Here is a 15,633-nt window from a genome sequence, read left to right as displayed (position 1 = left end):
ACAGCTTGGAAAGCATACCTAATCTACCATGGAATAAATTAGCTCAGATAAGAATCACACTTGAGACATGACATCACGGGCTTATGTTCTGAGTCCGAGCTGCCAGGCTTCTCTGCAGTGGTTGCTTCAGCAAGGTGGGACCACGCTATCTGACTGCACGGTAGGTACAGCTTCGGTTATTGCTGCAGTCTCTTCAGTCACCTGATTTAAGTCATAATCTTGTTTCACGCTCTGCCGAGCTTCCCCTCTGCACTGGCTCTGGTTGCATGTGAGGTCACAGGACCATAAGATAATTCAGGTTGAAGGAATGCCAGGATGTCATCTAGCCCAGCTTCCCACTTAAGGCAGGCGCAGCTATAAGGTCAGGCCAGGTTACCCAGGGCTTGCTCAGTGAAACTTTGAGTAACAAGTTGGTAAAGGAATAAAAGCTAATTAAAGCTTTTTTGGAGCATGTCACAAGGAGGTGGACAAGCTCATGGAGAGTAGAGAAAGAGTCAAGGGGAAGGCTGATAACAGTATAGAAAAGGAGCAGAAAGACAACACTATGGCAGGAAGACATTTTCCCTTGCATCAGCAAGTATCTCAAAGGGGATCTGGCAGGTAGGTTTTAATCCAGAAACTACTGTTTGTGCGATAAGCCTGAGAAACTGTTCAGACTGCTGTGACACTAGAAGATGATTATTTTAACTGATGACATGAATAGGAGAGTCACTGGTATTTTTCCAGTGGTGTGAATATCAAACTGCTCAAGCTTGTTCGCCACACAGATGGAACTGCTCTGTCGAGGTCAGCTGAAGGCCCTGACTCAAAAACTGGTGGGATATACCAGGGAAAGGATTACTTTGCCTATACCCTACACCCTTGTCTTTTTTTCCCCTGAGTATTTTCTCAGGGCTTCTGTCAGAGCTGAGCTTGGAGAGAGATATGAGAAATAAGTGAAAGTTACCGTGACACTGCCTCATGGAATCGCTGTTTGGCTGTGTTTGTCAGGTGCTAGGGCCTGCAGGCTCCTGCCGTGTTAAAGGCTTACTGGCTTTACAGATCATGTGCTTTTGTCCCAATAACTTGAATGTGGCATTATCTTCAAACACACACTTCAAAATCTGTAGCAGGAACGGTTTCGTTTGTATAATGCCTAAACAGTGGTTCAGACTTCGAACTGAGATTCTTTGGGCAAATGATGAAGCAGCAATAGCTCGTGCTGTCTTTCATAGCAAAGGCAAAGTGGAGCAGGAGGGAGCATATATGGAGAGTAGGATCGATTGTATTGAAGGCAAGAAAGAAGGATTTGCATAGTTTCTGTGTTGGGACTTAATATCCGTGTCTATCTTCAAGTAAGCACAGTGTAAATGTTCTCCAGGGCTTTTTTTTATGCAAGACACTATTTACGGTTAAAGGTATGGAAGGACCCTTTCATATTAAAACTTCCTGTTCTTTTGATTTACCAGAAGTTAAGTAAGGAAACGAAGATTAAAGAGGGAGGGAAGTCTAAATAGATTTCTGTTTCTGGAAACAGAGACTACAAAACAGCTTTTCATGCAAGGCATAAATTATGCTCACAAATAAGCAGCACAGTCTTTACAAGCGTTATGTCTCGGAGCTGCTAGGGGAAGAGTTTCACATGTAGAGATTTAGCCATATTTGAAGTCTCAGTTCCTAATAGGAAAAAAACCCAGTAGTTCCTGAATACAAATGACTTTAAAAAAACCCAACAAACAACCAACAAAAACACATAATACTGAACTGTTGACAAGTTTCAAATGTAATATTTTATTTTATAGTTAATGCATTTAGCTGTTAACTTCATAGATACTGTAGTAATTAATATAAATGTTTGTAGTCCATAATAGTTATATCTGCAGAGAAAATAATATGAAGTGTGCACTTCCTGCACCGAGATACTTTAACTGACAGATGTGTGTGAATGATATGAATCACAAAACAAGGGAGAAACTCTGCCTGGTATTGAAGAATGCGGAGGTATTTTTCAAAGTGAAGGAAGAAGCTACGACGCTAGAACTTTGAAGTTGACTATGGTGACTCATTCATTCATGTATTACCAAATTTTGGAAATGAATTTTTTTCTTGTGTGTGTTTTGGTTTTTGTTATGCAAAGTATTTAGTTCCCATGAGGTAAAGTTAATTGTACCAGAGATTCATCTTAGGTTTGCATGTTACTTTACGCAGTTTGCCTCGTACTGAAGATAGCAGCCAGCACTGCGGAACCTCTGTGAGCTGCGCTGTTGTCTTCATTTCCAGTGGTGGGTTTGGGTAGAGTTGACTTGTAAAGTAGTAAATACCTGAATACTGCAGGGATGACTACATCCCTTTGGGATGCATCAGCTACTGATTAGTGCAGTATGTGGGGAACCAGGTGGGACCAAAAAAGCTGGAGTTTGACTCAGCCCACTTTTGAAAGTCTACTTTGGTGTGGTTGTTTGTGTCTTGCCAGTGTGAAGAAAATAGAAGTTTGTATGGATTTCTCAAGAACAAATTAGTGCCATTCAACTTCTGTCCTCACATAAACAATTCAATTTTCAACACATATATCTGATCACTTAATACTAAGCAATTGCATCTATTCTTTGTATGAAAAAGGTGAAAAAATATTGCTTAAAGATCAAAGACCCACTGCTCCAGTATCACTAGGCATAACTCGCAAGTTTTTAAGAAATTGCTGTTTCCCAAGGATTAAACTTTGTTCATTAAAACGCTTTTTTCATCGTTAACATGATACTAGATGGAATATTCAAATAAGCCTACTTGTTTATTTTAGTTTACTTGAACAAGTATGTCTTAAAGTTGAAATAGGATTAGTGACCTAATGAAAATAGTAGCTCTCTGCATAGATTGGATGGGTAGGTGTTATCCAATTTTAAATAATTACTCTTATCCAAAGATACTGTTGACACAACTTAAATTTGCCTAGGACCTTTTGTTCATGTTCTCCTTTCCCAATCCTGTTGAGCAGAATAGATTTCGTCTAAGAAAACCTGGGGTAACTTTATTCTGTTTAAATAAACTGGGTTGAATCAGAGATTGAAATTGCAAGGATTGTACCGTAAAGATAAAATAGGCAGCAGCAGCATATGGCACCCGCTGTGAAGGGTGGGGATGGGTGAGAGGTGCTCCCCAGCACATTTTAGGCCAGGGAAAAAGCATTTTCAGATTGTGAAGCTGAAAATGGCATTACATGCGGTGTTTGTGAAGCCTACCGGTGAAGTTGCATCATCCTTTGGGGCAGATGGTCATGGTAGAAGTAGCATGGGCTTGGGCAGAGGTTCTTGGGTCTGCAAGGGAAGCTGACACGGAGGAAATTCAAGGGCATAAACTGGTGAGGACCAGAGCTTTTGTTGCCCCGGGGGTAGGTGCTCAGCAGAGTTGAGGGAAGAAATGAACAGGTGGTTTAAATGAAGTGAAGCTCTGCCTTAGTACTAATTACTTTCAGTTAGCTGATGGCCAGTTCAGAAGGTCCTGGGTGCAGGGGTGGTGGTGTGTAGGACTTTGGCTGTATGGAAGACTGTGCAGTTTGAGCATGGTAGACTATGGAGCTGTGTGAAGCTACAAATAGATTTGGAAATAGAGTTGTGCAGTTAATTGGCTGTAGAGTTGAAGGAAGGCTGGCCAAAGGGTGCAACGTGGGGTTGCTAAGCATAGCGGGTAGGGATTAGTCTCTGGGTTGTGATTAGAGTTTATTTTATCCAAATTCTGTTCTTGATTCTCCTGTTCTTTTTACAATGGCAGGCTACCCCATGTTTAAGGCTATGGTACATTTGTGTTTTGCTGTGGTGTTCTTGTGTATATTTTCAAGCTGAAAACTGTTCATCTTCCAAGTGCGTAGAAGTTTGCTTGTGAAGTTGTGCTTTTTGAGCAGATCAGAGTCTAAAGGATGAAAAATTGCCCCTTGCTTCTTCCTTGATTTTTTTTTTCTGTCAGTTGAAGGAATTGTTCTCCATTTGTCTTTCTGTACTTCACTTCCACAGCAGCTGTTTTGTAAGTCTTCTAGCCTATGTAGTCCTTTTGTTTTTTTGTAGAATAGGTACCTCTTTAGTACAAAAAACAGGAGAAGAGAGCCCAGGGCTTTGATCTTGAAATGGACCTTTAAACAACAAATCTCCTCAAAGGAATATATTGCATAGGAGCAAACTAAAATTAAGGAATTTGGGAATGTGGGAAAATGACAGGAAACATCTCCTTTATGTGCTTCTTGTATTTGTCTTAGGTTTGTCAAAATGAAGAGAAGAATCATTCCACAGAAGAGCTTAGCAAGTCTGAAATCCAGGAGGAGCTGAAAAAGGCTAACAGCCTTCCTAGTTTGACTCCTGGAATCAAAACATCAGATAAAGACAAGCAACCCCGAGAAGGCTTTTTTCATTTTCTTGGAAGCTTATTTAATATTGCAACAAAATCTTCTTTGGTGGAATCTAAACCTTCTACCTTTCAAGATGAACCCAACAGATGTGAAAAGGATTTACAGAACGCAAATACCCTTCCGGAGAACGTGCAGCCAAAGCATCTGAAAATTGAGGAGCCTATCTGTTCTACAGCTAGAATAAAAGAAGATTCTGTAAATAAAGATGATGCCATCTTAAATAGTATCAGGAAAGATATCTCACAGGATCTGCAGGGAGGCTGGAAACGATCTGCCGATGCACAAAAGTAAGTTTTATAATTTAGTATTAAATATGTTGATGTTGGTGCATGTGTGTGCACACAGGACTACCTTGTCTAAGTTCTGCTGACTGTGTGACAAATGACTGTCATTTGTAAGGATGGTTGGAGTGTCCCTGACTTGATTTCATGCAAAACTATAGTAGCAACTATCTTAAATAAATGAGGAGATTGACTGCAACAAAATAAAACTTTAAAGAAGGCTTTCTAGAAGTCTCTTGACCATGGATAGATCCAGTGTAGATCCATCTAAGTGATAGAGGTTAAAGATGTGGCATTTAGAAATACATTCAGTATTGTGGATCTACTGAAAAAAAAAAAAAAGTGAGAAGAGCTTACTTCTGTCCATATTGTGGGCTAAATAAAGGTTTGAGTATTTATCTTTTTTGTATCTCACTAGTTCAGTGGTTTTACTTCTGCAAGTAAGGTTTCCTCATTTTTAAACTATCTTTTCTGGTTTATTTGACCTGGTGATTTTTTGCTTCTGTGTTTTGTTTCCCCTTGTTCTTTGGGGTTTTCTTGTAATGTTACATAAAACACACTGTTAGCCTGAATGTGGAACATCCTTAACAGTTTTGTAATATTTCCAAAAAAATGGTGCCAAGGGCACGAATGTGAGCTTGAGAGTAGAAAAGCAAAAACATTGGCTGTGGTCCACACTGTATGTTACAAAATCTTTCTGACTGTGGCATAAACGTAGGTAATAGTATGCCATAAACATCTGTGGCTGTTGTGTTGACTATTTGATTATATGTGGGGCAGTACAGTGTGAGTTTGGAGTTAGGTGTGTACGTATGCATGTGGTACCTGTCCAGTTTTTGATAGTTGTGTAGAATATGGACTTGTCCACAGGCAATGAATTCGTAAGTGATGTTTACTCAGATTTTCAATACTGCCCAGGATATTTTTTTTCAAATTTAAGCCAAAAATAATCATTTGGGGTAACCAGTAAGTCTGTCACCATGCTCGTACTTGTATTGCAGAATGAGTGGATGTACGGAGAAAAAACACCTTTCTTTTTTTTTTTTTTTTTCCTTTGAAGTTATAAATTTGAGTTGCGCTGAGTATATTTATTTGTGGCATGTGAAGTGTTTCATCTGCATATAGGAGGTCAGAGATTCCCAAAGCAGCTGCCTAATGAATTTCGCTTCCATACTGGGGATGTCTCCGGTACTGTGTCCTCATTTATTATTCAGTAGACTTGCGATTTGAGGCATCTGTCATTGGCCTTTATATTATAAATGTAACGGCCGATCAGGATATGAATAGGGGATGTGATACCTATTCAGGTGAACTTAAGACTGTAGTTCCACTACCAAAATACAGTACTGCTTGTAATTAATAATAATAATAGTTGTATTCTGGTTTGGGGTGTGATGTGGTCGCCTGGTTTTTATTACAGAATCTTACCGTAGTCACACACATCTGACTGAAGCTTTTTCCAAGCTGCGTGTTGCAGCCCAGCACCACCGTATCGGTTGATCTAGAAGAAAAGTTCTTCTTCCCTCAGTTGTTATCTGGAGAGGCCTAGGAGCGTTACATTGTTGAGTCTTAATTCCTGAACAAACCACGTATTCCTTAAAGCCTTGGACAGGCTGGCTTGCTGCATGTCTCTTGCTGCGATTTGCTGTTTCAGTAGTATAATCTGGAAACCTGCAGGTAAATCGCGTGCCGTTGTGCCAGGGGCTGTGCAGACACACAAGAAAAGTCACTCCGTGCCTCAAAGAGAAAAAAGACAGTAGGCATTAATAGATCTTTTTCACTTTTTACTTTGTTCCATGTGGTTTCTTCCATATTGTCTCTCAGCATGCTTTCGGCTGTACTTAGCTATCCACAGCTACTGGTTGTATCCTTCACTTTGCAGTGGCAGTCTGTCCTCCGGGCAGTTGTCTTTTTCTTATTGTCTTCGCCAGCAAAGTCAGTCCTCTTAGATGCTGTGCTCCTCTAACTTACCTTGGGTGTCTCCTGCCTGTTCAGACAAATAGGAATCTCGGAGATTTGCTGCAGGCCCCCAGAATGTGGTGAAATAAACACTAAACATGGCCATCGGAGCCTGCACTAAGTAGATGAGAGGCAGCCATGGCCAGCCCCTTGCAAAGTCAGTCTCTCTCCATCCCCCCCACACACCCCCAATGCAATAAGGAGCTGATGCACGTCTTTCCTTCCAGGTAGAAACCTCTGACTTCTGCTGGCTTTTCAAAATGTATGCATGAGCCTTGTTTTGATTTTCCTGTTTTATTGACGCCTGCAGGCCTGTGAATAGCAGCGGTGGAAGTGGCAGAAAGTCATGGTATTTTTTTGCTGCCCCCTTGAGCAGTAAACTGGTAAGGTGCTGAGCAGTCTGTATGCACAGTTTAGAGGGTCCAGATGGTCCCAGTCTTCACTTGCTTGTTGGAAATCCTTCTTCAGAACAACATTGATTAGTAAGCTTGGCATTAATAAAAGCTTATAAAGTTCAGAAGGTGTGGTTATTAACTCACTGAAGTGACCTCCTTGCTCTGTGCAAGTATTTTTGAGTTACTTTAGTTTCCTTGAAATCAGAGTTGGAGGTGGCATTTTCAGTTGACCATATCTTGACAATTGTCCCATGTCGTTAGATAACCTGTGCAAATCAGTGTAGATTTTTTTCAGTATAATTTACCTGTCTCATGGTCAGGCAAGCATATGAAAATGTGTGTTGCTAGTTTGGAGGTAGGGGTAAGTCAGTCAGTATGCAGATTGAAGTTTTCCAGTGGAAAATTACTTTTTTAAATGGAAGAAAATCGGGCGGGGGGGGGGGGGGGGTGTTGTAGCTGTTGTAAAATCAGGCAAACGTTAAACCAGTCGTTTTCCTTTTAAGCTCATTCTCAAAGGTACTGTGTACATTTTGCCCTTTTTGGCTCAGGATACAAACAAGTTAGACAATCTGTGTAACTTTCGTGTGTGTTTTTCTCTGCCTGACCACACAATGTGAACTGTGTTTTGAAGCAATTAGTAAAGAGAAATGGAGATGGAAATGTGGAAGCAGAGGTTTGCACTGTTTACCTTTTCAAAAGCTTGACTTGAGGATACCTCTTTTTTCTGTTATGGAAGGGATTATGCTGGGTTTGTTCTCTTTTAGTTTATAAGTTTAAAAAACGTAGAGCAGATTTTTCTTTTCAGTACTAGCTAGCTACTTTACTAAATATTAACTAACTGGTATTCATTTAGCATAGTTAAACTGTAAAAGTGCTCCCGATTGCTGACAGCTTGCCAGATAGTTTTGTAGAAATTATTAAGAAGTCATTGAAGGTGGGTGCTAAAAACACATGAATAACGATGGGGGGAAGTTGTAGCACAAAGGAACAGGAAGGTCCATGGGTACCATGAAGGTAAGGAATGGTGATCTTTTGTGAATCTCTTGATGTGCTAGTGATCCATATAAATTCAAAGGTACTATTGATTACTATTGATTCCATTGATGGTTATGTTAAACTGCAATTTTAGCATTTAATGTAGAAGCAAATTGCAGCTGTGGGCTTTACAAATCCTTAAGACCACCGCATTATTAATTTTACCACTGTTCCCTTTGTCATGAGGAACATTTAAATGAATTTGTTAATTCTAAACTACCCTCAGATATTAAATTGGAGGTTATCTGTGGTTAGGGAGGAGGTTGCAGTGATAAGAGAACAGTTGTTAGATTGCGTAATCCCCATTAGAGTTGTTTAAAAAAACCCAGAAAACAAAAACCCACAAAAAACAATCTTTCAGAACTGTAATATCCACCAAATGGGTTCAGATGCCTCTACCCAGACAACTTCATTAACCTCATCTCCTTAAAGCAATATTTTGCAAAATACAAGGAAATCAGACTGCTCTGACCTGTAGGCTGAGGTTAATCTTGCCCTCAGTGGGAGGCCTGGCACTTGGTAAAGACTCAAATTTCCAGGCCCTGAGCCAAGGAAAGTGGAATTCATGAGCTCAGTCTGTGGAGTACGTGTTTGTGAGGGACAAAATGTGTATGTCATGTTATTCCTCCGTCACCCTGACTGGTTGGCTCACAGGTAACTATACCTTAACGGCTTCTGCTCTTTAATCCAGACAGTGGCAAGTGGTAAAGGAGAAGCACGCAGGACAAAACCATGACAAATCCGGCAAAGCCTCTAGACAACAGTTACTGCAGACAGTAACATGGTAATTGCAGCCCTGAAGATGGGTGAGGAGAGTTGCATTGTCCAAGTCTCCGGATACTGCATCCCTTAGCCTTCCATTTGTCTGGGATAGTTAAGATTTCCTTACCATTGAGAAGTGAAGCAAAGAATTGGGCTTGCAGTGTTCTACAAAAAGTTAAGGATGAGGTCAGTAAAATATAGTCTTACAGTAAAGCTTATTCAGCTATGAGTGGAAAAGAAAAATGCAAAGTAAGGTATTTGCTGCTAAGCGTAAAAAAGTCTCTTAAGTAAGATGACAACTTTTGTATAGAGTAGTCCATAGTGGCAGAGGAGTAAGTACAAAAGTGAAAGGTTCATGTTTAGTTTTAACCTTTGCATTCCTTCTTAATGATGTTAAAAACCAACCTTTACCTGATTAAATAAGCCTTAAAAATAAAGCTGTGGAACAGTGGGGATGCACTTAATCTAATTTCTTGCTGCTAAAAGTCTACAGGAGGGAGATCAAGGTTTCATAAAGTGACAGAAATAAACATGGGTTTGCCTCCACTATCTTTCATTCCTATAACGCAACGTTCTTTCAGTTACACATATATTGCCTTTCACTGACAAGCAATGATTTGGCTTCGGAATTGAGGCTGTTTCACTTAAGATTCCTGAGAATGGACTTCCTGCGGTACATACTGGTCATCTTCTGAGGAATACCAGTCGTGGTAATAGGCAGTACTCTATAGGTGACTGAGAACACAACCCTGATAATTTATGTTCGTTTTTCTTCTTTTTTCCCTGGGGGGGAGGGGAAGAGTAACGAGAGTAATGAGCCAGATCTGTTCTATTGACTGCTTGCCATTTGCCTATTTTCTAGTAGTTTTTTTTTATTTTTATAACATCCAGTAACAATAAGTGGATGTTGCATGTAGTGGTGTGCAAAACAATAGTACTTGTGAAACTGCACGGCTTGTTCTGAAGTTCAGCAGGAAACCCGTGGTTGACGAGATGAAAATCAAAGTTATACCCACTCTAAATGTTTGGATTATAAAATCCTGACCGCTGGTTAAGATGCTAATACCCCGATTCAACAAAATGTTTAAGGTCCTGATCTCTACCTTCTTTTATGAACCTTGTGGACTTGGAAGTGAGAAAGAATCCAGTTCCACATAGGATCAAAAGCAAATGCTCAAAACTGTGCTTTTACACTTCACACCCTACTCGAAAAGGGAGGTAGCCTTGAGGAGAGACAAATTTCAGACCATTTACAGTTCTACTGTGTTACACATTATGGGGTTTTGTGAGGAGTTGTTTTTTTTTTTTTTTTAATGTATTTTGTCATCTAGTAAACCTGTTGCTATACATCTAATTGCATAGTGTTTCCCATCTTAGTGCTGTCAAAAATCCTGCCCTTTTATTTTGCTCTGTTAGAAACACATCTGATAGAACCCTTTAGGTCTACATAGTTCTGGTTAACATGTCTGTTTCAGAGCTTGTCATTCACCTTTGTGTTACTGGTCAAATGCAGGCTTGTGGTGATACAGAACAGCTCTTAATTTGTCTGATGGATTGTGTATTGTGGTTTTGATACCATCAGTATCAGCAGCATTCATCTTTCACTATAGATGCCTTTGGCAGACAATCAAGAATAAATGAATGGAAAGTAAATGACTTAATCCAAGCAGTGGGCTCGCCAGGTGATTCCTGAGGTATAATGTAGAAGAGTGGGAAAGCTGCTACTGCATTTGTTGAAACCAAATACATCTTGTGGTCAGAGCTGTGCCTGTCACTGTAATTGCCTACCCAGGACCTATTTTACATACAGGACCTGAACATTTAAAACCGTAAGCGTACACACAGCATGGCAGTGTCCATCCATCTTTGAAAGCATCTGTTGGGTGATGGCAGTAAGAGGAAAATGAGAGCACTGTGTTGGTTACTTCTATTAAATAATACCTGCGTAAAGATTCCCATTGTACAGACAAATAGGGATAGCTATATAGTAGTATACAACCCGTCAGAGGCAGGAGGGACAGCTGCTTCTCTTTTTAGTAAGAGGTTGCCTTCGGTGGTGGCTCTGGGGAAGACCAGGAAGCTGTGGACCCTGGGTGGTCCTGCCAGCGTGTGCCCTGCCTGCCTGCAAGCACTGCTGTTTGGACCTAGATCGGTTACTTTTGGTCTTGATTCCCTGATGCAGTTTGCACTGGAACAGACACTTGAAGCAGCACAAGGAGGAGTGGGGGCAGAAGTATCGGGGGGGGGGGGAAACGAGAAGGGAGGAGGGGAACGTAGTAATTTATAACAAAAATAAAAAATGTCTTCCAATGGCTCTCTAGCTTCTGCCTTCAGAAACTGAGGGTGGGAGCGCATTGTTCAGTGGTTGGTGCTCAGGTGGACGGTGAGTCATTGCTGAGAGTGACTTGCTTGAGAGGAGTGTAAACTAGGTGGGGAGCTTCACCCTTCTTGGACAGTCAAATATGGCCTAAAATTCATTTAGAAGGCTGCCCTGGGGAAGGATCAGGATCATCCTGCTCCTAATTCTCTTGGTGAGCTGTGGAGGGAAGCCTCCAGCAGTGATTGCAGGGGTATACACAACCCCCCATAGAAGGATTTAGGGTTAGGTCACTAAAGAAGAGGGCTTCATTATTCTTTAATTGTTTCGTCCAGACACATCTCTACATCCATACCTTGATTTGAACAAACCACCCTTTAACGCTACTCACAGAGCTGCAAATTGTGACCCGAGACCTTGTCAGGATAGGTGCTGTGCTGGGGCTCAGCGCCCCGTTTCCAGCAGTGGGGTGGGCAGATGTCAGGGCTCGGCTGCAGGAGGAATGCCAGCCAGGCCTGCCCACCAGGGAAGGGTACCTGCCTGGAGCTGGGATGTGGGCCACAGGAGATGTTCTTGTTGGCGCCAAAGCAAAGATTTCTGTGTTTCTGAAGGGTGAAAGCTGCTTGGTTTAAAAGCAATACTTAACAGATGCATTGATGCAAAATTGAGCTAAATTAATTAAGCTGCAAATTAATTCATTGGGTTGTCTTGTTGCACTGAACATTTTTCAGTAGCGTTGTTCACTTGTGCAGTGTATTCAATTAAACAGAGACTGTTTCTTAGAAACAGTATTTTACAGTGTGATTTTGAAGTTAAGGAGCTACCTGCAATGTAATTTTTCAGGCCACCTGCGCCTTTACTTGTCAATCAGGGCTTAATTCTCGCACCTTCATCTTTACTGTTGCAGGGTAGCAAGTAGCATCAGGGAGAGGGTGCCACTGGGTTCCTGCTTTAAGTAGGCAGGTGGGCTGCTGGAGCATGTAATCACCTTTGGTTGCCTGTGTAATGCTCGGGGCAGGTCCCAGAATAATCTGCTGATGCACCTGCTGAACTCCTCCTGGCCCTGGCGTACATGGAAGGGAAGAATAATCTTTCTGGCATCGCAAAGTCAAACCTTTTGGTTTCCTTAACACATCTGAAGCTACGCTCCTGCTTGAGAGCAGAGGGATGTTCTAGCTTTAACTCTGCCTTATGTGTGAGAGGCCAAGAGGGGTGGCTTGCTGCCGTCTTGAGAAGAGAAGGCTGAGGGGAGACCTTCCTGCTGTCCTCTGCTCCCTCGTGGAGGCCTTAGGGGAGATGGAGGCAGACTGCTCTTGGAGATGTGCGCTGTTGGGACTAGAGGCAACAGGAACATGGGATATCTGTGAAGGTGGTCAGGCCCTGGGGCACATGCACAGGGCTTCTGTCCCTCAGAAGTGCTCACAAGTGGTGGGACGAAGCCCCGAGCACCCTGAGCTAGCTGGCTCAGCGTGGATCAGGGGCTGAACTGGACGGTCTCACACGGTCCTTTCCAGCCTGTATCACAGCTCTGTGCCCAAAGGCAAGGCCGTCTCCCACCAGGTGACTTTGTGCCATCCAGCTTCTGAAGGCGATTTGCTTTTCATTGGACTGTGCAGCATCTTGTAAGCCCTCCTTGCATGTCAGCGCAAGGCAGAGCGTGGCAAACTGCCGCAGAGACAGCACAGCCCGTGCTTGTCCCAGCTCCCTGGGAGAGGCAGGACACAGGCATTTAAGCACCTCAATACCTGAGCGACAGAGGGGTTGCTCGCTGAACTACATGGGGGGGGGGCAAGGGTGGCAGGTAGGTGTGCGTGGGTGCTTCCCGCAAGTATGGGGCAGAAAGGTTGGCTGCTGACAGGTACTGGGGAAGGGTGGCGGGATGGCGGGGAGGAACTGGGAGTGATTCCAGACCCTTCATGCTGCTCTTGCTCTTCCAGCTGCCAGTGTTCTGCATCAATCTTGGTCTGTGCTTTCTTCCTCCAGACTCAAAGAGTAGGTTGCTTTTCCAGGTGTGGAAGATAATCAAGTAGTCCCATGAAGGGCAAAGGGGAAGGCAAAGCATTCCTTCCGAGGTCACAAAGACTACATTTGCTTTTATTAAAATAGTCACTGACTCTTAATTGTCCTTACGGAACATTAGCTTTGAAATTTCCTGCAGAATCAGCTGTGTGCAAATCACTTCAACCAAACTTTTGACCTTTTGAAACACATGTTATGGAGTCCCAGGACACTAGTATTTCAAACTTCAGATTTAAATCATGAAGCTATCCCCTCAGGCTAAAAAATAATTTTCTTTCATTGTATATGGCAACTTTTCAGTTAGCCCACGGTGTCTTTTTTTTTTTTTTCAATAAAGGCTTTTAGTTTTTCCATTTATGAAGATCTGACATGAGTGTAGAAACCAGCTGACTAAGTAAGGTTAGAACCAGAAGGTTCTTCAAAGTGACTTTAAGGCAGTTGTTTCCAGACAAAGGACCTTAACATAATGAAGGAAAAAAAAGTTGTCAGTTAAGTACACAGTAGAAAAAAAGCTAAGTGGAAAAAAATTAAAATAAACAATAGCATAATTTTAAAATAGTCAGGGAGAGGGAGACGGGAACCACAAGAGACATACTGATTTGGATCAGTGGTTTTCAGCCTGTAGCCTGCAGATCTCTCTGCTCTGGGAGCTGCTTCTGAGGGGTCTGTGAGAGGAGATTAGGGGAAACATGCACAGGTATGCTGGAAAAAGCAGGAGACTGCTGGGCGGGGGAGAAAATACCTGGAAGAGTGAGGTATGAGGAAAAAATGACCATTGCACGTCTGGGGAAGCCCATATGCTGCAGAAACAAGTCATCCCGCAGTATGCTTATGCTTCAGCAGTGAGCCCAGGGCCAGGTGATGCTGCTCGGGAGGGCTCTCTAGCACGGATGCTGTGCGGTGCAAAGGGAGCTGGACTGCCTGGGGATCGGAGGTGCTGTACCCACGTAGTGCTGTATCATGCTGTGTGATCTTCCTCAGTCTTTTTGAAAGCAGACTAGGGAAGTCTGCTTTCTGTGTTACGAAATTATAAAGATAGGAAAATTATGAAAATATGAAGATTGGAGGGGTCGCCATCCGGATGACATACACTTGAAAAAGATGCAAACAATATTGTCTTCATGAATGCAGTGAGGTGAGGCATTCAAGGTTGTAGGTGTCCCGCTTCAGGGCTTCAAAACCAAGATTGTTTTATAACTGTCCTGGTTTCCGCTGGGACAGAGTTAATTTTCTTCTCAGTAGCTGGTGCAGGGCTGTGTTTCGTATGTGGTGTGAGAACAGTGTTGACAGACACTGATGGTTTTAGTTGTTGCCGGGTGATGTTCACACTAAATCAAGGACTTTTCGGTTCCTTGGGCCCTGCCAGCCAGAGGGCTGGGGGGGCACGGGGAACTGGGAGGGGACACAGCCAGGACAGCTGACCCCAACTGGCCAAAGCGGTATTCCTTACCATGGGACGTCATGCTGGCTATATAAACTGGGGGAAGAAGGAAGATGGGGACATCCAGCATTATGGCGTTTGTCTTCCCGAGTCACTGTTCTGTGTGCTAGAGCCCCGCTGTCCCGGGGATGGCCGAGCCCTGCCTGCCCGTGGGGAGTGGGGAACGAATCCCTGGGTTTGCTTTGCTTTGCTTGCGTGCGCGGCTTTTGCTTTGCCTATTACATTGTTCTTATCTCAGCCCTTGAGTTTTACGTTCCTTCCCGATCCTCCTCCCCATCCCTCTGCGTGAGGGGCAGCGAGTGAGTGGCTGCGTGGGGCTGGGTTGCTGGTCAGGGCTAAACCATGACTATAACTAATGCCACTTTTGGGGCAAGTTACACAAGTTGTCCACCATATGAGATGTCAGAAGGAGAACTCCCTCCTCCTTGAGTTAGTCCCTCTTGAACTTTTATTTTTCTTTCAGATTAGAAGATATCTCAACAAGGACCTACTTTTGACAAATTTAATGTAACTCATGTTGACATCCTCTCTTGTTGCTGTCAAACAGCCTTTTGTGAAACTGAATTAAGGCTTTATAGGGAATTGAATAGCTTCCTGTGAAGAAGAGAGAGAAGGAATCTCCCAGTATTTGATAAATGTGACAGAATACACACTGGGTTCTGTGTGTAATCAGGCTTTCATCTGTATCCTCATAAGAGCTGAAAAAAATTTTCTTTTTACATAGATTTTTTAAGGTAGGTTCTGAACTGCCGTATTCTTTTTGTGATCAGAAAAGAATTGTTACTTTAAATGTCTATGAGACAAGTCTCTAGTGACACTTTCAAAAGATTTTCTGTGACGCAGCCTGCTTCTAAACGTGTTTCATAAGACTACGGATGAATTGCTGCTGCTGCATAGGAACACGGCGTTTCATTTTTTAAGTGTCTTGTTGCGTGTGAGCATTCAGATTGAACACACTTCTATGTGCTGTAAAAGTAAATGCATCAGGACAAAAAGGTCTGTTGAAAAAAATTTTATAATACACTGAGCAGCAATTTCTTTTATCAGAGGTC

The 15,633-nt window shown here is 42.5% G+C and overlaps 1 protein-coding gene across 2 annotated transcripts in view; it reads left to right on the top strand.

Moving 5' to 3' along the window:
- CRYBG3 (crystallin beta-gamma domain containing 3) overlaps positions 1 to 15,633 on the top strand; it is a 94,264-nt gene that overhangs the window by 23,231 nt on the left and 55,400 nt on the right. The window contains exon 3 of one of the 2 annotated variants that reach the window (XM_037378078.1): positions 4,223 to 4,659. In XM_037378078.1, coding sequence (XP_037233975.1) covers positions 4,223 to 4,659 — 437 coding nt within the window. Of the gene's footprint in view, positions 1 to 4,222; positions 4,660 to 7,884; positions 8,022 to 15,633 lie in introns of those variants that run through there. The other variant, XM_037378079.1, reaches the window with a different exon arrangement.

The sequence above is a fragment of the Falco rusticolus genome, chromosome 2 (assembly GCF_015220075.1).
Source record: "Falco rusticolus isolate bFalRus1 chromosome 2, bFalRus1.pri, whole genome shotgun sequence".
Classification (NCBI taxonomy): Eukaryota; Metazoa; Chordata; class Aves; order Falconiformes; family Falconidae; genus Falco; species Falco rusticolus.
Note: the sequence above shows the minus strand (reverse complement) of the source record. Positions and strands in the feature narration are given on the sequence as shown.